At 37.8% G+C, this 22,953-nt stretch overlaps 1 protein-coding gene across 3 annotated transcripts in view; it reads right to left on the reverse strand.

The window, feature by feature from the left end:
* The window catches only part of Ankrd55 (ankyrin repeat domain 55), a 99,712-nt gene that overhangs the window by 28,252 nt on the left and 48,507 nt on the right, over positions 1-22,953 (reverse strand). For all 3 annotated transcript variants that reach the window (XM_047556414.1, XM_047556412.1, XM_047556415.1), the window contains exon 7: positions 16,594-16,722. In XM_047556414.1, the coding sequence (XP_047412370.1) occupies positions 16,594-16,722 (129 nt within the window). The remainder of the gene's footprint in view (positions 1-16,593; positions 16,723-22,953) is intronic.

The raw sequence follows: 22,953 nt of genomic DNA on the forward strand, positions 1-22,953 counted from the left end.
GAGAAAGTTAAATTAATGCATTAAAATTTTGCTATGGGAAGATGGAACAAAAGCAAAAATAAGATTCCCAAATCCTGATTTTGGATCCTTTTATTCCAGGAGACCTCTGAAGAGAGTCTAAGTGGGAGATTTCGGCTGAGTTGGTTATTTATTAACACATATATGTCTGGTGAATGAATTCCATGGTAACTTCCTTTTGGAGGGAACTCCAATCTTCCTTGTCTTGAACAATGGAATGTTTGCATTGCTGGTCATGTGATAGTGACAATATAAATTAGAGGCTAGTGTTTTAGTCCCGTGTCCTTCTTAAAGGGCTGGGTTGTTTTGTGATGTGAAAAGATCACTCTGTCCCCAAAGTTCAGCAGGAGTCAAACATGTTAGACTGGCATGGGAATATGCAAACCTGTGCCATGTGAATGTTTGAGACTTGAAGGTTGGGGCCTAGCCAGAGGGAGAAAGGAGCTCATGATCCCTGGTATAGAGTCTGCACCATCTGACGATTATCCCCTTTGGATTCAGGCTTTTCGCTTGGCCTGGATTCCAGAGACTGCAGAAACCAATAACGTGGGGCTGACTCTCCTGGAGGGAAAGTGGAAGACAGAAATGTTGGGAGCGGGTAAGGCACACTGCTGAATGACTTCATTTCACAGAGAGACTAATGCTTAGCACGGAAAGCAAACTTCTTTCTTGCAGTGTTAGTGTGTAGGAAAGGTCTGGCCTCTGCTTTGAGCGGCTGGACAAGGTGAAATCTCCAGCACTGGAGAGTCTGTACTAAACTATGACTAGGAACTTTCTGCTGAATTGAAACCTAGTAAAGAGTAACTCTTTGTAAATATGTGCTGAGCAATGAATAAATAAATGAGTAAAACAAGCCCCATGAACTATGGGCAAAGTCAAACGGAATTGAATTTTACCCATCCTTTTTGGCTTCTCTTTCTTCTCCTCATCACCCGCCCGCTCCCTTTCTCTATCTTTTCTCCACTTGTGTTTACTCCCAGGGCAGTCCCTGTTTTCCTCACTCCTCTCCACTCACTTCCCCTCTACAAGTGAGCATGGGGGACCTGATATGATCAGCTTAGTTTGCCCTTCAAGATTCCAGCTTCCTAAGAAGGTGTTATGGTTTGGCTCATGTTTAAGGGTTTAATTGTGGCACTACTGAGAGGCAGTAGAAGGAGGTTGGTTCACTGGGGACATTCCTAGAAGGGAATCCTGGGACCCTGCCCTTTCTTCTCTCTGCTTCCTGGCCACCATGAGTTAACTAGTTTTGCTCTACCACACACTTCCTGCCATGATAGTCTACCTTGCCACAGGCACAAAAGCAGCACAGTCAGCTGACCATGGCCTGAAATCTCTGAAAAAATTTCTTATATGTCAGGTATTTTGTCGCAACAATGGAATTCTGACTAATATCACAGGTCAGAGTCTGCTCCCAGGGTAATGGGGATGGATTTTGTAAACTTGACTTTCTCATTGTTTACTCTGGGCTCATGTGATTTGTAAGTCATCCTCTTATCAAGCACTGGGAGTCCTGTGGCCTGAGTTCCCTTAGGGGACTGTGTGCACTCGGGTAGGTGATGACCTATCTGTACCCTAGTTTCTCCACATAGGAGTCGAAGGGTTGGACTAAATGACCTGTGTGATCCCTTCTAGTTCGAACGTTCTTTTGCCTTTTGAACTGGATCCACTGATTTGTCACATTCATAATTACCCTTTGGCATTCTGAATTTACTTGGAGCTAAATTATATTTACAGAATTTTGACACAGTTCAAATAGTTGGCACAGATCAACTCTGTGTGTGTGTGTGTGTGTGTGTGTGTGTGTGTGTGTGTGAAAATTCCTTAATCACCTCACCACATACTGAATAAACAATCATGAAACAGTCCTTTTATATTAGTGCAGTTCTTTTCTTTCTATCCTCCCTTGAACAGTATGCTGAAAGAACAGTGCTGCTTAGGTTTATCCTAAATAAGCTCATTTTCTAGTAAGTCAGGGAGGGAACTAGTGGTGAAATTTGAGGGGCAGTAGATACTTGCCCCTCTAACTGACTTGCCCTGATACCTAGAATTCTTATCGTTATCAAAACTTGTGATAAAACCCTTTACTCCTGGGAGGCTCGGTGAAGCTGAAAAGCAGAACTCAGATCCTTAAAAGAAGTAAGGTCACAGGGCTAACTACAGACCCCAAAGTGGACAGCAGACAGGCGCACACAGAGAACCATGGCATCTCAGAACAGAGACCTCTCTGGGGACAATTACTGGGGCAGGAAGCCCTGAACTGGAGGGGTGAATTGCTGAAGGCTCGGAGTGGACAAATAGGAGAGCTACAAACTTTAGAGGAACCCAGACAGACTGGGGGCCCTATACTTTTGTGAGTTGTACCTCCAGGAACTTGACTAGGTTCTGACAATAAATATCAGAGAAAAATCTTCACAGGTGTCTGGCTGAGGGGAGGTAAAAGAATCATTTTGAAACATAGACAGTGGAATGAGACAAACATCATTACCCTATGTACACATATGATTGCACAAATGGTGTGACTATATCGTGCACAACCAGAGAAATGAAATGTTGTGCTCCACTTGTGTACAATGAGTCAAAATGTATTCTGCTGTCATGTATAACTAAATAGAACAAACAATAAAAAAATTAGGAAATCTTTTATAGGCAAATAAATTGTTCATTTTGAAAAAAGAAAGGAAGAATGAAAGAAAGAAAAAAGAAAGAAAGGAAGGAAGGAAGGAAGAAAGAAAGAAAGGAAGAAAGGAAGAAAGAAAGCAGGACACTCAGGAGAAGCTAGATAATCAGAGCCTAACCCTCCATGGTTTTATCAGAGCCTAATTGACGTTGGGGAAGAGAAATGCCTGACTCTAGCCCACTGTTGTCCTCCTATTCCACCTAAAAGCATAGGAAAACCCCCAATAAATTCTTATAAAATTCACAGTCCAGAGGTACAGGGTCACCGAGACATAATCATGGGACTATAGAACACTTCTCCTATCCCCAAACCCTAACAAATTACTAAAAGCCTCTTTACAGCATTTACTTTTACCTACTACATCATTATTATCTGCAAACAAGAAAAATTACAAAGCATACCCGAAGGAAAATAACAAAAAAAAAAAAAAAAAGCACAAACAAACAAGCCAAAACAAATTGAAGAGAGAGCAAACGTCAGAACCAGATTTGTTGGACTTATCAGACTGGGAGTTTAAAGAAACCACAACTAATATGCTGAGGGCCCTCATGATAAAATAGAGAGCATGCAAGAACATATGGGCAAGTAAGAAGAGTGATGGAATTCCTAAGAAAGAGTCAAAGGGAAATGCTAGAGATGAGAAATACTAACAGAAATGAAGAATGCCTTTTATGAAATTCTAGTGGACTAGACACAGCTGACTAAGGGATCTCAAAGTTTAAGAATTCTCTGTAGAAACTTCCCAAATTGAAAAACAGAGACTGTAAAAAGCAGAACAGAATGTCAAAGAAATGTGGATCAACATTGAAGGTATAACATATAGGTAATGGGAATACCAGGAGAAGAAAGAAAAGTAGAAGAGGAGAAATCACTGAAACATCCATTAATAATGACGAAGATAGCCCCCAAATTAATGTTAGATTCTAAAGCTCGGAAACACTAAGAAGGACAGATATAAAGAAAACCTACATCTAGATAGATAGATCAAGCACAGAACATCAAAGAAAAAAATATATCCTGAAAGAAGCCAAAGGATGGAAAAACCCTTCCCTACAGAGAAGCAAAGATAAGAATTACATCAGACTTCTCAGAAACCATGAAAGCAGGAAGAAAGTGGAGTGATATATTTAAAATTGAGAGAAGAAAAAAACCCCTACCAATCTGGAAATCTGTACCCTGTGAAATTTTCCTTCAAAAACAAATAGAACATAAATACTTTCCCAGACAAATAAATTAAAAATTTGTTGCTGGTAATTTGCCTGGCAATAAACTTTAAAAGAATTTCCTTAGAAGAGAAATATAAACTAGAAGCTCTGATTTACATAAAAGAAAGAAGAACACTGTAGAAGAACTAAATGAAAGTAAAAAAAAAAACCCCTTAACTTTTCTTATTGTTGATTAGCCTAACATATAACAGTTTGTTCAAAATCATAATAACAATAAAGAATTCAATTATGTATGGTTATGCATTTATCTTTATATAGATACATATATTCATTGAGTTATTCTTACAAGTAAATGAAATGAATGAGAGCAACCATACAAGGGACAAGTGGAAGGAACTGGAATTTTTTTGTTGTTATAAAGTACTCACACCACCTGTGAAGTGGTACAGTGTTAAATGAAAGTGCACTTGGACTTGTAAAGGGCAGCCACTGAAAAGAGTGAAGAAGTACAATTAATATGCTAAGAAAGGAGAGAACGTGGAACTACATAAGATGCTAATTAAAAGCACAAATGGTGGAAAAGGGTAAAAGACAAAATAAAAACAGAAAAAAGCAGCAAATAGAAAACAGTAATGAGTATGGCAAATATTAATCTAAATATATCAATAATCACTTTGAAAGTAAATTACCTGAATGTATAAATTAAGACAAAATTGTCAGAGTGGATCAAAACATAAGACCCAATTATATGTTGTCTACAAGAAACTCACTTTACATATAAAAATGCATGTAGATTAAAAGTAAATGTATAGAGAAGACTCTACCATGAAAACACTAATCCAAAGAAAGCAGGAGTCACTATATTAATTTGAGGTAGAACAGATTTCAAGGCAAGGAAAATTATAAGGGATAAACAGGGACATTACATAGCAATAAAGGGATTAATTCTCCAAGAAAATTAAATAATATATATGCACCCAACATCACAGTCTCAAAATACAAAAATGAGTAGAGCTGCAAGAAGAAGTGGATATATTTAGTATTATAGTTGGGGACTTCAACACCTCTCTCACAGAAATGGATAGATCCAGCAAGCAGAAAATAAGTTAGGACGTGGTTGAGCTGCAACACCTTCAATGAACTTCAATGAGTGTATAATTGATATCTATGGACTACTTCAACCAGCAACAACAAAAATACGTACTTTTTTCATGGTACTGAGAATTGAACCCAGGTTTTCACATATGCTAGGCAAGTGCTCTATCACTGAGTTATACTTCCAACTCCCAAAACACTCTCTTAACAAGCTCACATGGAACATTCACCAAGACAGACCACATTCTGGGTCATAAAACAAACCTGAAGTAAAGTTAAGACAATAGAAATTATATAATGTATGCTCTTGGCAAACAGAATTAAAACAATACATCAGTAATGGAAAGCTAACAAATATATGGAGATTAAATAATACACTTCTAAATAACACATATCAAAGAACAAATATCAAGTGAAATTTACAAATCATTTTAATTAATTCATAACTTACCAAAAATTGTGGGGTGCAGAAGGGGAATGCTTAGAGGGGAATTTATAGCATTGAATGCATCTATTAAAAAGAAAGATCTAAAAATCAATCATTCAAGTTACCACTTTTTAAAACTATAAAAAGAAGAGCAATTTAAATCCAAAGTAAGCAGTAGAAAATAAAAATGAAAATTAGAGCAGAAATCAATGAAATTGAAAACAGGAAATGAGCAGAGGGAATTAATGAACCCAGAAGTCGGTTCCTTGAAAAGAGTAATAAAATTTAGAAGCCTCAGTCAAACTAATTGAGGAAACAAAGAGGACAGAAATGAAAGAAGAAACATCACTATATATCCCAAGAACATTAAAAGGATAATAAATATTACGAAGAATATTATGCTCACAACTTGATGGTCTTTTTGTAATATACTAATTTCTTAAAAAATACAACCTGAAAAAAAACACACAGAAAGAAATAGAAAATATAAATAGATCTATATATATGTTAAATAAATTTAATCAATAATTCATTAATAACCTTCCAAAACAGAAAGCACCAGGCATCAGTGAGGGTATTAGTAAATTCTACCAAACATTCAAAGAAGAAATTACACCAATTCTCCACAACTTCTTTCAGAATATAAAGGCAGAAGGAATACTTCCTAATTCATTCTGGGAACTAGCACCACTCTAATAGTAAAACTAGACAAAGGCATTACAAGAAAAGAGAATTACAGAACAATAACTCTAATGAACAATTATGCAAAAAATACTCAACAAAATACTAAATCAAATCCAACAATGTATAAAAAGAATTATAAAACATGACCAAGTATGATTTGATCCAAGTGTGAAAAACTGGGTCAACATTTGAAAATAAATCAAAGTAATTCATTCACACCAATAAGCTAAGATATAAAAAAAAGATCACACAATCATATCAATAGATGTAGAATATCATAAATATGTATTAGATTTCTAATTCATATTCATGATAAAAATTCTTTGCAAACTAGGAATAGAGAGGAACTTCCCCAATTGGATAAAACACATCTATAGATGACCTGTTTTTCACATCAAATTTAGTTGTGAAAAATTAGAAGCTTTCTCATTAGGATCAAGAACAAGGCAAGGATGTTCCCTCTCATCACTCCTTTTATAGCTAATGTAATAAGATAAGGAAATTAAATGTAAACACACACACACACACACACACACACACACACACACTGATTATGAAGGAAGAAGTAGCTCTCTTTGCAGATAATGTGGTTGTCTATACAGAAACTGGAAAGATAGATAAGAAGCAACAACAAAGCTAAAGCAAAACAAAGCACCCTGAATATGAAGCAATTTTAGTAAATTCACAAGGTTAATATGCAAAAGTGAATTATTTTCCAATACAGCGGCAATGAACAATTAGAGTTTGTAATTAAATTGCTGTCATTTGCATGTGATTGTTCCTGTCAAAGTTCCTGGTCAGATTTAATTCCTAATGCAATTGCATTGAGAGGGTGCACCTTCAACAGGTAATTAGGTCATGTGGGGTATCCATCCTTATGAAAGGATAAATGTAGTTCTCAAGAGACGGAGTTGGTTATTTCAAGAGTAGTTTGTAATAAAGAAGGTCAGCTTCTTTCTGCCCCCTCACTCTATCTTTGCACATGCCTAATTGCCCTCTGCTTTTTTGTTCTTCATGGAGCAGCATCAGACCCTCACTAGATGCTATCAGCATGCACATGGACTTCTAGAACTATGAGCTAAATAAACCTTTTTTCTTTAGAAATAACTAAGTTTCAGATATTCTGTTATAGTAACAGAAAATACATTAAGACAAAAATAATACAATTTACATATGGACACCCCAAATAAAACACCTAGGTATAAGTGTAACAAAGTATGTACAAGATCTTTATAAGGAAATCAAAAAACTAAATAATTTAAAGTGGAGAAATATTCCATGTTCATGGTTAGTAAAATTCTATATTGTTAAGATGCTAGTTCTTTCAACTTGATATATAAATTAGATGCATTTTCAATATATATGCCAGCAAATTGTGGTGGTTTTAAAGTTTACATGGAGAGGCAGAAGACTCAGAATAACCAAAACAATATTGAAGGAGAAGAATTAAATTGGAGGATTGACTTTAAGACTTATTATAAGGTTGTAGTCATTAAGACCATATGGTATTGGCAGAAGAATAGACAAATAGATTAATGGAAAAGAATAAAAAGTATATCCATATACATACATATTTTATATATGTGTGTATATTCAATAGATATATTTAATATCTTCATCTGTATATATATGAATATCTATATATTTTCAACTAATCTTTACAAAAAAGAGTAAAAGCAATAGAATTGACAAAAGGGAATCATTTCAACAAATGGTGCTGGAACAATTGGACATCTACAGGCAAACAAATGAATCTAGACACAGGAGACCTTGCATCCTTCATAAACATTGATGCAAAATGGATCACAGACCTAAACATAAACATGAAACTATAAAGCTTTCAGATTACATAGATGATGCTGGGATTGATGATGTCTTTTTAGACATAACAACAAATGTATGATCCATGAAAGAAGAATTGATAAAGTTCACTTCATTAAAATTTAAAACTTCTTGGACTGGGGTTGTGGCTGAGTGGTAGAGCACTTGCCTAGCATGTGTGAGACACTGGGTTCAATTCTCAGCACCACATATAAATAAATGAATAAAATAAAGGTCCATCAACAACTAAAAATAAAAGTCTAATTCTTTAAAATAAAATTTAAAACTTCTGTTCTTGAAAGATACTGTCTGAAGAATGAAAAAAAAAAGTTACAAGCTGAAAGGAAATATTTGCCAAAGGCACATCTGATAAAGGAATGTTGTCCAAAATATGTAAAGAACTCATGAAACTTGTTAATAAGAAACAAATAATACAATTAGAATGCACCAAAGACCTTAATAGACACCTCACTGAAGAAGATACACAAATGTCAAATAAGTATATAAAAAGATTCTCCAAATCAGAAGTCCTCAGGGAAATGCAAATTAAAACAACAATGAGATGCCACTGTAAGAATGATCAAAATCCAGAACACTGATGACATCAAATGCTGGCAAGGATGTGGAACAAAAGGAACTCACATTCATTGCTAGAGGGAATGTAAAATGGTACAGTCACTTCGGAAGAGCGTTTATTGGTTTCTTACAAAACTCAACATATTCTTACCTTATAATCCAGCAATTTTGCTCCTGGTTATTTACCCAAAGAAGTTGAAAACTTATTTCCACATGAGAACCAACTCATGGGTAGATATAGCAGCATTATTCATAATTGCCAAAACTTAGAAGCAACCAGGATGTCTTTAAGTAGGCAGATGGATAAATTGTGATACAACCAGGCAATGGAATATTATTCAACATTAAAAAGAAATGAAAAGGTACGGAGGAAACAAATACATGACATTCTGAAAAAATATAAGTATGGAAACAGTAGAAAGATCAGGGCTTGGGGGAGAAAGTTGGAAGAATAAAGAAAGTGTAGAGAATTTTTAGGACAGTGAAACTACTCTGTATGATATTGTAATGGTGGCTGTGTGCCATTACACATTTGTTAAAATCCATAGAACGTACAAAACCAAGAATGAACCCTTATGTAAACCATGAATTTCGGGTGTGAATGTAGGTTGACCAATTGTAACAAATATGCTACTGTACTAGGGGATATTGATAGTGGACAAGGGGGTGCATATGGGTGCAGGGAATATTTGAAATTGCTCTGTACATTCCCCTCAATTTTTGCAAAGCTAACACTCCTCTAAAAATAATCTTTAAATAAAAGTTTTCCACAGATAAAACCCGATAAGCCACTGGCGAGATGGATTCATTTTGGGGACTGAATTCAGTGAATACATCTCTGGGGACTTAAGCTTCAGAAAACTCTGCTTCGGTTCTCACCTAGCATTTAGATGAATCAGGCACAGTGCTCTTAGGCACACAGTCTAGAAGGGAAGACACAGATCCCGGTCTAAGTGCAGCACAAGTCCTAAGTGCAAGACAACTGGATGGACAGCAAGGAGGGAACAATTCTGAAAGGAATCTTAACAGAGACAATGGCATTTAGTTGGGCTTTGGGGAATGGTAAAGAATAAGCAGAAATTCTGTAATTCTACAGGTAGAAGAGATGATGTGAGGAATGTAAGAAGAATCACTTCCCCCAAGGAAAAAAGCATAATTGGGGGAGGGGAGATAGAATGGATCTATATGATGTATTGGGGGATTATTAATAACCCAATGTGATTGGATAAAACTACATAGACTGAAATGGATGAGTTGTGGGTGACTGAAGTAGAGTGGGGAAGTTTTATTTATGGCAGTAAAGTTTGCCCTTACTACATAATGAACTTGGTGAAGGTTTTTGAACCAATGATCGACAATGATCATAATTGTTTTGCTAAAATAACCGCTATGTTGGTTTCTTTTTGATTTGTAGGAAAAACATTCAATGGCAATATAAGAATATATAGAGAAGGGATGTGATGAAAGTAGGAATATGTATAATCAGAAAAATGAGAGTTTACACTCTATTTATGATCTACCAAAATGTATAAATGCATTCTACTGTTGTGTACAACTAATTAGAACAAATAAAATAAATTTTTTAAAAGAAAGTAGGAATACCAGCTTCTGTAACTGTTCAGAAGAGAGAAGGTACAAGCTTGACCTATGGCAGTGTGATAAATTGTTTTCATGTGTTCTTTAGTGCTTCCCCATCTTTTCCCATTTGTGTCCACCCTTCAGCATCAAAGGAATTGCATCAAAATGGCTCCTTGGCCCATTGGCTTCTGGCTGGGTTTGGCAAGTGGGTGGCATTGACAGAAAGTGGGTATAGGAGGAAAGAAAATTTGGATTATTTATCCCTCAATTCCCTTCTTGCCAAAGTACAGTTTTGTTATTCATGAAAGGTTACAGTTTCTGTCCCAGGTGTGTTACCACAGCTATAACTTTTGCTATATTTTAATGCTATGATTTGAATGTATCTCTTAAGGTTCATGTATTAGAAACATAATCCTAGGCCAGGTGCGGTGGTGCATGCCTGTAATCCCAGCAGCTGGAGATGCTGAAGCAGGAGGATTGTGAATTCAAAGCCAGCCTCAGCAATTTAGTGAGACCCCGTCTCTAAATAAAAATATAAAAAGGGCTGGAGTCATGGCTCAGTAATTAAATGCCCTTTCTGGGTTCAATCTCTAGTACCAAAAAAAAAAAAAAAAAAAAAAAAAAAAAGAAGAAGAAAGAAATGAAACATAAACATAATCCCCAATGCAACCGTGTTGAGATTAGTTGATGATTAGATCTTGAGGGCTCTGCTCTCATAAATAGATTAATGTTGCTCTCTCAGGAATGGGTTAATTCTGGTGGGAAAGACATCCTTATAAAGAATGAGCTTAACACCCTTCCATCTTGCTCTCTCATGTGTATTCTCTTGTCTTTCTGCCTTCTGCCATGGAATAATGCAGAATAAAGGCCCTCATGAGATGCAGGTTTCTTGACCTAGGAATTTTGAGCCTCCAGAACTATGATAAATAATCCCTTTAAAATATGAGTTATCCAGTGTCTGGTATTTTGTTAAGGCAGCACAAATAGAATAAGACTTTGTATTCACTGTTTCCTGGTTGTCATGTTCTGAGCTGCTTCTCTCCACCATGTCCTTTTGCTATAATGTTCTGCCTCACTTTGGGCCCAGAGCTATGGAGTCAACCAACCATGAACTGGAACTCTAAACCATAAGCCAAAATAAACTTTTTCCTCCTTTAAGTTGTCCTTTTCAGGTCTCTTGGTCACAGTGACAAAAAGCTAACTGAAACAGAAATTGGTACTGAGGTCAATTGCTAACTTGACCATGTGGTTCAGAAGACTTTGGAGATAGTGTATGCGAGGAAGAATTTTTGAAGTTTAAAGATGCAAGCTGGAAGAGCTTTAGAATATTCCAAGTGGAGCTTAATGATCAATTCTGGCGAAAGCTCGAAAGACCAGAATGCCAATAGAACTGTGGACAGTAAAGACTATGTTCATGAGGTTTTGGAGGAGAAGGAGGACTTCACTGAAAATTAGACTAGAGGCCATTCATATTTCATTCTAGCAAAGAAGTTGTCTATATTTTGTCCATGTCCTGAGACTTTCTGTGAGGCTGAATTTAAAGGCAATGGACTAATTAATCTGCCAGAGGAAATTTCAAGGCAGCCTAACATTTGGGGGTGGCATGGATATTTCTGGTGACTTTTTTTTTTTTTTTTTTTTTTTTTTTTGCCAAGTTTACTGTGATAATAAGAAACAGAAAGAAAAGCAAAAAGATTTGAAAGACTTGCAGTTTGGCCAGAAAAGTGCAAGTAAAACTGGGGCTAATGAAGTTGTGGTTGTTGAAGAGATTATAGCCACTAAAGAGATACTAAGTATTTTACTCAGAAACAATAGGGAAGATGACTTGAGGGCATCTTGGGAATTGGCAAGACCAAATACATCTCAGGTTCAAGTGTGTAGAAGTAAAAATTCCTTTGAGAAAGATCATGGGGGTACCTTGCTTGTGTGGAAAAGGGGGAGTGGTATAAGAAGCTGTTTCTTTAGGCTCAGTCACCAGGGCACTCAAAGGTTACTGCAGTTGTGGCCCCAGGATGCTCGGATACTGCTGAAGATGGCATAAGACCTTGGCTTCAGTCACATGGTCCTGGTTCTGCAGAGATGCAGGAATGCTAAAGTTAGGAGGTTTCCACCAAGATTTCAAAGGAAAGAATGGCAGGCTAGGAAAAGTGTAGCAGGGTTGGAATCCCTGCAGATAACCCCTGAGAGGGCAACATGTGAAGATATAAGAAGGAAGCCTAAGCTGCAGTGGAAACCTCTGAGATTCAGTAACATGGGATGTCTACCATGGAAAGCTGCAGGAATTGAGCAGAGACAGGTCAAGAAAGAGGCCATGTAGGTTACAACCAGCAAGGTCACAGGGGTGAGATACATGCCCTTTTGAGGTAACATCACAATGACATGTACTCCAGATGCTGGACATGGAACTACAAGACTTGTTTGTCCTGTGGAACTTTGGTCTTGCTTTGGTCCCATTCCTTTTTTTATGTTGCTAGTTCTCCTTGTGGAATGGAAATGTTACTCTGGGCCATAATAAACTGCATGTGTGCAACTTGCTTTTGATCTCAACTCACAGTGAAGAGTTTGCCTTGACTCTCAAATGAAATTTTGAACTTTAACTTTTGGCTAATGCTGAAACTATTAAGACTATGGGACCTCTTAGAAATTTAGTAACTGTATTTTGCACTGTGAGATGGGCATGAGTTTTGGGAGGACAGGGGCAGAATGTTATGGTTTAGATATGAGGTGACCCCAAAAGCTCATGCATGAGGCAATGCAAGAATGTTCACAGGTGAAATGATTGGATTATGAGAGCTGTCACTGATATTAATCCACTGATACAGATTAACTGGTGGTAACTGTAGGCAGGTAGGGTGTGACTGGAGGAAGCAGGTTACTGGGGATGTGCCTCTGGGTTGATATTTTTTCTCAGGTGAGTGAAGTCCTCTCTCTGTTTCCTATTGCCATGTCTTGAGCTGCTTTCCTCTGCCATGCCCTTCCACCCTGATGTTCTGCCTCACCTCAGGCTCAGAACTATAAATTTAGCCCACCATCCAATGAAGCTCTGAAGCTGTAAGCCAAATTAAACTTTTTCTCCTCTAAAAATTAAAAAAAAATAAAAAAGTCTTCATAGTCAATTACTCCTTCCCATACTTTTTAGGCCCATATGTCCTAATGGCAACCTGCTCATATGTTATGTGTTGAGTCTCTTCATAACTCTCTTTCCTCAATTATCCCCATCTGAGTATTCCATCTCTTTCCTGCTGGGACCCTGACCCTGAGGACAGAAAGGAGGGGAGAGAGTTGAGAGACCCGAGGAGGTAGAATTGAGAGACCTTGATAACTAACTGGATATAAAGGGTGATAAGGAAGGGGTATTGATAGAGTGTATAAGGTCTTTAGCTTAGGCTAGTAGGAGGATGAAGATGTGTGATAGGAAGGTAGGATTAAAGATTCAGTTTGACCATATTGAGTATGAAGTATCTGTGGGAAATTGTGGGGAGATGTTCAGGAGAATGGGAAATGTGGGTCTAGGGTTAGGAGAGGTCATACCTGAAGTTATTGATCTGAGACTTCCGTGAGTTTCATGGTAATTGAAGCCACAGAAGCTGATGAGCTTTCTGAGGCAGAGTGGGAAAAGAACTAAACTTCTATCCAGTTGAGGAATGAAGGGGAGATGAGGCCGGGAGATACCTGGCTAGACTCCTGGTAAGTTGGTGTCATCATAGGTACATAAGGACATGCACCTAAGGGACTGGAATGCCACTTAGAAGGATTGTTCTGGGGAGGATGTAACCCTGCTCATTGTTAGTGCAGGGACAGTCAAGCAGTGGCATCTACTGAGCAGACAGGGGAGTGAGAAAAAGGGCAATGGGCCTATCGCAGGGGGTCACCAGCGACCAAGGGACGCTTGAAAACATGGCAGCAGGAAGGTTAACCAGCATATTTTGGGACCTGATGTTTCAAATATTTAGTGCTTTGGTTAACTGTTTCAAATACAAAAGCTTTATTATTTCAGAGTACTATAGCTTTAAATGGGATCTCATATGGTTCAACAGAAAAACAGGAAGTTCATCAAAAGGAATAAATGACAATGGGAAATAGAATCATTCATGTGGAAAAACTTTAAGGAGCACAATGCTGGTCCTGTGTTACAGATGAACAAGAAGACTAAAGAAGGCGAGTGCAATCATGATTTCAACTGACATTTGGAATTACCCTTTGTTTTTGCAATGTAAAGGGCAGAACACGCACTTCTGAATTTTACTGCTAACCACAGGAAAGGGAGAGAGGGCAAAGCTGTGATTCTTAAAATCACGAAAAAAAGATATGGATTCCTTCCTCATTAAAATGAATGCAAACATACTCATACAACCACACACGATTTCATTTACAATTGTGGAAGTACTAAAAGTTACCTGTCTTGTTAATAATTTTACCACCAATGCCAGACACACAGTAGATGCTGAAGAAATATTTATTAAGTGATTGAGTGAATAAATGAGTGAGGTATTTCATTTATACAATCATGGTCAAAAGGCAGACATCATGGCTAGAAGTGGATAAGGTATTCATATGATTCATTTATCATAGTTGTTCTCAACCCTAGCTATACATTTTACTTTTCTGGGGAGAGAGCTCTAAAAAGTATTGCTACCTGGGCTGTACCCCAGAACAAATGAGTGAGAATCTAAGAGTTGGCTCCTGAGCATCAGTCTTGTTTAAAATATCTTCAGATGATTTCTAATGAAAGCAACAGGTTGAAAGATATAACATTTAATAGAGAGACAGGATATGAACACGTGTATAATAACCAAGATTTTAGGGAGGAAATCAGGAACCATAATAAAATGATTAGTTCTTCCAATTTCATAGCACATTACATATCACTTTCATATGCCTGGTCTCATTCATACCCCACAAAGATCTAGATAGTTAAGCTAAGAGGTGTTGGTGACTCCTCAGATCAAATCCAGATCTGTCTGATACAAACACACATCGCCTGGGTTGAATATGCTGTTCTTTTAGTTTTGCAAAACTGCTTCTGAGACAATCAGAACAGTGGTCCCATCCCCAGAGAGCCAGGCTCAAAAGGCCTGGAGTGGGGTCTGGGAATCTGTGATTTCACAAATACTATTAGTAATTTCCTTGCAAGGCCAGGTCTAGGGCAGTAGCTGTAAATTGGGGCTGGAGTGGAGGTAGGGAGAGGTATGTCAGTCAGAATTAGCTGGGGGAAATTCTCCAAAATGCACATACATCCCAGAACTAGGGAATCAGAAGGCAGGGGTGTTGAGGGCGAAGTTAAAGAAAATGCTTGATCCTGATGCCACTTTCACCTTAGCTGAGAACCAACATCATGGGGCACTTTTTGGGAGTCAGCCATGTTCTTCTAGGGCCTCTGTTACAGTGGTTATCTGTGATTAGTTAGATACCAGCTCTGGGGGCTCTGGGCACAGACTGGCAGGGAGGACAGGCATGGGGGGTGATTAGATACTGAAAGTATGTGGGAGGGTGTTAAGGGCAGGTGGAAATGACAAAAACAAGTTTTGCTCACTTTGCAGTTTGACCCAGGGTTGACTCTGATGCACAGTAACTGAAGACAAGTTCAGAGGGACAAAAACAACAGTTTCCAAATCACTTCTGTTTCCCCTTACCAGGCACATATGTCAATCCTGAAAGTCCCAGGTGCCCACCTCTGCTATGCTTGGCATATGAAAACAATGAGTGAAACCACAGCAGAAATGACTCTCACAAAGATGCTGGCAGCAGTTTTGAAAGGGTGGTCTTACTGGGCCAATGGAAATAATCAGCAGTGTTGCCTGTGTTTAGGCATCAAAAGAATGGTCTCACAGTCTGTCGAAGGGAGCATAGGACTGCACTCCTTGAAGGAGGACTAGATAACTCCTTGGTTAATTTATTACACCAGTTAATCATTCCCCTTGGAAATGGAAGGCGCTTCTGTATAGGTTAGCTGCCATTCTTTCGCCTCATTCTGTTTTACCCTCTTTGGACTCTAGACTTTGCAGGTCTACTCTGATTTCTGTCATTTTACATTTGGTTTGTGTTTTGGCATTGACCCCCGCCTGTGATCATGGGTCACTATTTTCACTGTTCAGCATAGAATTTAGGATCACCTGCAAGGAGACCTCTGTGCAGGACTTGGATAGAAGAAAGAGTCATAATTCAAAGACATTGAAGGGATTTTCCCCAGTAATCCTTTGGAGCTTACTGTTAAGCTAGTAGCAAGCACTGAGATGAAGAAAGAGAGGGTGGTGTGTGTGTGTGTGTGTGTGTGTGTGTGTGTGTGTGTGTGAAAGAGAGAGAGAGAGAGAGAGAGACATACAGCATGGCAGAGGCTCCAAAGTGACGGCTTTGCTGTTGCCCCTCTCTATACGCATAGGAGGGCAGAGTATATCCTACTTGCTCTGTCATACCTCACTCGCTCATATTCACACCAGGCCTTGTACCTGTGAGAATTCCATCCTTCACGTTCAACCTGCTCAGAAAATCTTTAGCATTGTTTTTTTTTATACCACATAAACTAGAGATGGGCCCACTGGTCAGTCTCTCACCTGAACTGCCCAGTGGAGAGCTGTTTTGAAGTCCTTATCCACGAGGGTGGGGTCTGCCCCCTTCTTCAACAGCATTTGGGTGTGCTGAGGTCGGTTGTGGAAAGCAGCCCAGTGGAGTGGTGTCATACCCTACAAAACAACAATCAGAGGCGGGCAGAGATGAGTGCGGGCTCCCAGGAAGGAAACCAGGGCTCATGCTTTCTCCCCAGGGCTGAGCACACGGCTGGTTACTGCTTGTTCATTCATTTGTTATTTGTTGAATTATTTGTTAAATAATTCACTTAACAGATATTTGTTGAGCTTCTGCTTTTTGCCAGGCAAATAGGTATAGAGGACACAGAAGTGAGTAAGATAACAGACTTTGCCCTCAGGGGAATCATGTGGTGGTAAAGAAAGAAATAAAGGCATACAAATAAGCCAGAGGATTTTCTAGAATGGTAAATGATGATATGTGTACCCAAGGTGCTTTGTTAGAGAGTAAGCAAAGGAGTCAAGTTCTAAACAGACGTCTGTGAAAAGAATTGGAGGGAGAAGACAGCCAGCACCAAGCCACAGAGGCAGAGAGTATGTTCAAGGAAGACCCCTGAGACTGAGTCAACGCTAACTCCCACTGCAAGGGCAGGATGTCTGACTGCTGTGTTTGCAGAGCCTAGAATAGAGACTATGCACAGCTGTTGAATGAATGAATAATGAATGAATGAATTAATTAATTAATGGAGTAGAAGACAGGAGAATGACCCGGGATGAAGTTGGAGAGGGAGGCAGGGACCGATCCTGGGAAGTTTGGAGGGTAGATACTGATGCCATATAAATCATTTGGATTTAATTCTAAATTCAATGGAAAGACAGTGAGGATTAAAAGCAGATGTTGGTATGATCCTATTTATACTGTTGCAAAGGAATCACTCTTTGGAAGCTAGGAGAACAGCTGGGAGAGGCAATCTGGTGAACCTCAGCTTCTTTCACAATTTCATATAGTTAAGGTATAACTTAATAGTAATGAGTTTATTCTGGAAAATTGTGGTCCAAAAGAACTGGTATGATTTGGAAATGTACTCTGAAAGATAGACTCGTCTCCTTGCCCACTCTTCTCAATTATATAAAATGTATCCAAAATGAATTGAAATCAAGATGCCCTTAAAGGAAGCAAACGGCATAGACACATTTTTTTCTTTTTTTAAATATATTTTTAGTTGGTAATGGACTTATATTTTATTTATTTATATGCAGTGCTAAGAATTGAAATCAGTGCCTCCCACATGCTAGGCAAGCGCTGTGCCACTGAGCCACAACCCCAGCCCAAGGGCATAGACACTTTTGAAGCTTCTCTTTTTATAGTCACCCTGGCAGATAGGAGACATTACCTTGGTCTTCTTTGCTCCATCCAGCATAAGCTGAGTGGAAAAGACAGACCTTGCCTACTTAGGAATGTAGTAATAATAGGCGGGAGCTAGTATTTATTTACCCAGGGACCTTTCCGAGTTCTTATATATGTATTATCTCACTTAACCCTCCAAACCACCTCTGTGTTGTGGTGAAGTCTACTCCATGTTCACCAAATTCTATTTCTTCTTCTTCCAAGGCACATAGTCAGACTACATTGCAAGGTTTCTACAGACATGTGACTGTGTACTGATCATTGAAATAGAGACAGAAGGGAGAAAAACAGCTTGGTCCAGAAAAGAGATCAGGTATTCCTCCCCACCTCCTCTCTTTATTCATCCAACAACTGAATGCAGAGAAAGACAAGGCTCTAGAAGATGATGGAACCATGTAACTGAAAAGCCAGAGTCCCTGACTGATAAGGGCAAACAGGTCCATCCTGTCGACTAGTTTTGGACTATAATGCAAGCAAGAAATAAGTTTTCCTTGTGTCAGACCACTGAGATTTTGAGTTGCCACTGCAGATAGTCAAGTCTGACAGGTGCAATTGTCCTCATTTTATAGAAGAGGAAACTGAACTCTAGAGAAGTTCCCAAGTCTGTGAGTAAGCACGGAACTGAATGTAGGGTTTGAGGTTTGTGGGGCGCTGGGATTAGAATGCTAAATCCCCTCAACCAGTTCCATATTTTAAATCCTTAAATTATGGTGCACTTTCAGGTTTCAAGTTTCAAATGTCATATAATACTGAGCCTCCAGAGATATTCTTGAGGCTATTTAAAAAAATTGGTTCCATATGGAAAAGAATGCTGTGGAATGTCTTGCTCTTATTCCAACAGTTGAAATTTTACTTGGGGAATGCTGAGTAACTCAGTGCATTTTAATGGGTCCTCTTCATTTTCAACTGAACTCACTGGAATTTGAACTTGAGAGAATCAGATTCTTTTTTATTTTGCATGGTTCCCTCCTTTCTCAGTTCTGAGTCCCATTTGTTTCAGAGTCATTGGATTCATCATTTAGTGCCAACAATATTCAAGATTAAAGACATTGAGTCAATTTTCAAGTCATGAGATCTGGGTCCTTGTCTGCCTGTCTAAATCCCTAGAGTCTAGGACAGTGCCAGGCACATTGTAAAAACTGTAAATACTACTTAATAAGTGGATAAATGACTTCTCACTGTTTGTGATTGGATTACTTGCTTTTGTAAAATGTGGCTTTGCTTTTTTGTAATCATACACTCTGAAGAAAAGACAAAACATTACCTTTATAGTGAATGAATTGGTCTTCTGTGGTCTCAACTTATTATTTAACACTTAGAATTTTTTTGGACAAGTAATCTTGTCCTTTGTCCTACTGTCAAAGGTGAGGTAGATAGCAATGACTATATTCAGAGATACAACTCAGGGATGTGGGAATTCAGTATGAAAATGTAGTTGTGAATTAAATTGTGATTGTGCAGTCACCTAAACAAAATTGCCAGACTTTTCAGAGTTATTATCTTAAAGAAACAACAAAACTCCTTCAAATACCAATTCTTGCATGTTTTGGTAAAGGGAAGGGATGAGAAAACTACTACTATTTTTGATACAGCCACTTGGTGCCAAGAATTTTATACACCTTAACTCATTGAATCTTTCCAATGATCCTGTCTAAGGGTGGGTATTTTTAGACCCACTTCACACATAAGGAAATTGAAACAGAGTAACTAACTTGCTTAAGGCCCTGATCAAGTACACAGTAGGTCTGAGATTCAAATTCAGGGTTCTCTGGCTCTGGAGGAAAATGTTCTTTCTATATATCACCCTGATATTTGGAAATGAGCTCTGGTGCTGGAAAATTCTTTTCTTTGTGATCTTAGCTGAATTCAAGGTCTCACTTTGTAGATGGTGTTTTTCAGTAGTGTCAGGGGTTGCTACCCTTTATTATTATTTGTCTCATTTGGCAATGTCTCTAGGTTCCTCCTAAAAATGCAGCTGGCAACATTTATTTTTGTAAAATATATACTATCATATTATATAATATTTATTCTCCCCCACTCTGAAACTTGGGAGCCCCTTTAGAAATGAATGGCAGTCCTCTGAAATGGCCCCAAATCAAGACTAGAATTTACTACTTCTCTAAATTACTATCACAATATAAACAACTTGTGAACATTCACTCAAGTTAAGAGAAATTTCCTGCTGTTGCCTTTTTTTTTTCAGTTGAGTAATGAGAAATAAAAATAAATCCTCTTAAAGTTAATAATATGAAAACCAAAACTTTCAAAATCAGCTCATGAGCAGCAGTTGGTATTGCACAACACTCTTTCTTTAGGAACAGTTTCCTACAACTGCCTCCTTTTCCTTTCTTCAGCTTCTGCCGACCCTGCAGGCATTGCAGTGGTTGAACATTTACAGGGTGGACTTCAGGCTTGGTGACTGGTGTCCTCACTGAGCAGTGAGAGAAATCACAATGAAGCTGTGACACAGGTAAAGCAGACGCTGTGTTGTATTCACCGTGGAATGCCCCCATACTAAGCAACTAAGTACACAGTAGGTGTTCAAGAAATGTGCATTAGAGATAACTAGTGAAATGCAGTTTATCAAGGTTTCTTGGACACGCGGGAGACAAAATTAGAGTCTGTTGGATGTGAAAGAGACAGCTGCTTGTGTCCAAACTGTGGAGACCTTTCCTACCAGTTCTCTGGAGCTCAGTTGGACCTTGAAAGCAACTAGGAGCTGAAAATCTAGGAATCACTTGCAGAAGTACTGCAACAACACCAAGATGGCCTTGGGACTTTGACAGCAAAGTCCCATTTCCTTTAAAAAGTAAAAAGCATTGGTTCAGATTGAAGCGCAATTCACATTTGGTTATGAATATAAACTCTCCAGAATGTTTTGAAGGGAAGTGCTAACTTCAGTTGACTTAGGGTCTGTTTTTAGATTGCCAAGACTAAATGCACAGTGAAACTGCTGGGTGCATAGTAGGGTTGCTTTGGAACAGTGTTCTTGCTCAGATAAGTGATTCCGTGCTCTGAGGCTGAGCCACTACAATTTCAGTTATGAACTTACAAGTTCTAGCAGCTTCTCAGAATATTCCCCCCCCACCACTAACAACCACCATAACTTTTCTATTTTCTGAGTCAGAAATCTGATTTAGTGTTTAGCAGGTTTCATGTTTCAGAACTGCGCTTTAACGCCAGCTTCAACCAGTCTTGAAAGGCACAGAGAAACTTTGCTAGGGTTGGGTGTTTGGTACCCACTTATCTTGGTGCACTGGGAGACAGAATTATAGCATGGTTAAGGGGTCAGCAAAAAAAATTCTATATCCTCTGAAGGATCTAGAATTTCATAACTATGTTGGCTCTGGCTGACATTAAAAATTCACTTACTAACAATCCCTAGCAACCTATGATTGTTCCCCACAAAAGTTATAGAAGATCTTCTTCAGAGAAGTAGAATGAATGATTTCTAAAAAAACTAGATAGTGTTACAAATGCACTAATGAAAATCATTTTAATTCAATTTTATTTGGAAAAAGTCTATAGATCATAAAGATTAGTACTCATCATTGTTTGGGAGTTTTCTAATCTAGACAGGTAAACAGTCAACATCATAATAACCAAAGATTATAACTGAAGATCAAAAATAAACTGAGGTTGGACTTTAGGACACTAGTAATTGACACTAATAATGCTATTTTTTAAAACTGCCACTCTCTTCATACAATATTTGCAAAAATAATGTCCCTGACATTAAAAATGTCTTTAGAATGGAGATTTTTGTAATTTAAAAGAGACACTAATGAATTAAATCATGGATGTATAGTAACAAATTTTGACAAGAATAAATATAAAACAAAGCCTTTAGAACAGAGACCTAAGTTGTTGTATTTATTTTTCAACAAAGTAGAAAACAGATTTTTCTGCTCTAGTGAATGCACTCTTAGAACAGAGATGAAGCCTACATATGACATGACTGACACTTAAATATTTATTGAATGAATAAAATAACTATCTTCTTATTTGAGGAAGATCACTTTGAGAGGCAACTATTGCAACTATTACGTTAACTGCTCAAAGTGTTTTTGAAAGATCTTCGAAATGTTTTTGAAAGATTTTTTTAAAATTACTGCGAGAGCAAAGGTTCTATTCATGGATAGAAATCAGAATTTATGTGTACTTACATCAGAAAACTAAGTTATGTCTTAAAGTTATTTTCACTAACTTCTGGTTGAACTTTATTATCTTCTTTAAATATAAATACAGGCAAGAAACCACGATATTGTAACAGCACCTGTGACTTTTCCACCAATATAACTTACTTTTATATCAATTAGCTATTGTAGATTATCTCAAAATATTACACATGCATCACCACTTCAAAACTGCAGGAGTTTTTGGTTGCACTATCAAATCTTCTTAATGCATTAATTAAAAAGTTTATAAATTATATTATATTTATATTTGTAATTTAAAATATATTTATTTCTTTATTTGGTACTGGGATTGAACCCAGAGGCACTTGACCACTGAGATACATCACCAGCCCTTTATTTTTTTGTATTTTATTTAGAGACAGAGTCTCACTGAATTACTTATGGCCTTGATAAGTTGCTGTAGCTGGTTTTGAACTTGCAACCCTCCTGCCTCAGCCTCTGGAGCTGCTGGGATCACAGGTGTGTGCCACCATACCAGACTGTGCTTTAAAATATTTTAATGAGTCTATTTGAGTATAAGTGATTTTTGTGATCCTATATTATTTTCTTTTATTATTTTTAGAGAATTTCAGTATTTTTTAGAGAATGGATCCCTAGGCTTCACCAACACATGAAAGTTTGCAGGACATTTTTTTTTTTTTAAGACTGTAAATGATATAAAATCTTATTTTGGGGGAGTAGATTTTGGAAATAGCTAACATCATCTGGAGTCAGGTCTGGTAAATAAAGTGGGTAATTAAGTTGGATCAATAAAACAAAGGGAGAAAGGGCCATAAAATAAAA

The sequence above is a fragment of the Sciurus carolinensis genome, chromosome 6, assembly GCF_902686445.1.
Source record: "Sciurus carolinensis chromosome 6, mSciCar1.2, whole genome shotgun sequence".
Taxonomy (NCBI): Eukaryota; Metazoa; Chordata; class Mammalia; order Rodentia; family Sciuridae; genus Sciurus; species Sciurus carolinensis.